Source organism: Penaeus monodon, chromosome 23 (genome assembly GCF_015228065.2).
Source record: "Penaeus monodon isolate SGIC_2016 chromosome 23, NSTDA_Pmon_1, whole genome shotgun sequence".
NCBI classification, from domain to species: Eukaryota; Metazoa; Arthropoda; class Malacostraca; order Decapoda; family Penaeidae; genus Penaeus; species Penaeus monodon.
The window spans coordinates 16585969-16586423 of NC_051408.1; the positions used below are offsets into that span (position 1 = coordinate 16585969).

Genomic DNA, 455 nt, shown 5'->3' on the forward strand with positions numbered 1-455 from the left:
GTGTTTGTGGGCGCCTGGCCTGCAAGCCTTGCACCTCATTCACGTATCAAGAACTGAAATCATAAATCTGACTTGTTCTAAAAATCATATCTAATTTTTGTCTTCTTAATAGAGAAAAAACAATAAAATAACAAAGATATGTTATTATGTTTGACAGCATGATTTAAGATCTTCATTGACTTCTCCCATCTGATTTTTCAAAGAAGGCAAAGCTGGTTTATGACTATGTAGCTCATGTGCTTAGAACATAAATCAGATACTCAAAATCTGACTGATACCAAAAAATACCCATTTCTCACCTTCACAATTTCACCAGTGATTAAAATGCGAGCACATCGGGGATCCTCTGGGTCAAAGTCTTTCTTGTGGCAGTAGTCAGACTGAGCCTCACTCATTGTGAGAGAAGCACGGTTATCTTTCTGCAAATAGTATTAATATACTGTTATTTCTACTTC

At 36.3% G+C, this 455-nt stretch overlaps 1 protein-coding gene across 1 annotated transcript in view; it reads right to left on the minus strand.

The window, feature by feature from the left end:
• Positions 1-455, minus strand: part of LOC119587826 (protein CREG1-like) — a gene marked incomplete in the record, with an annotated part of 14322 nt that overhangs the window by 5636 nt on the left and 8231 nt on the right. Inside the window, 1 exon segment of the mRNA XM_037936528.1 lies at positions 300-419. Within this exon segment, the coding sequence (XP_037792456.1) occupies positions 300-419 (120 nt within the window).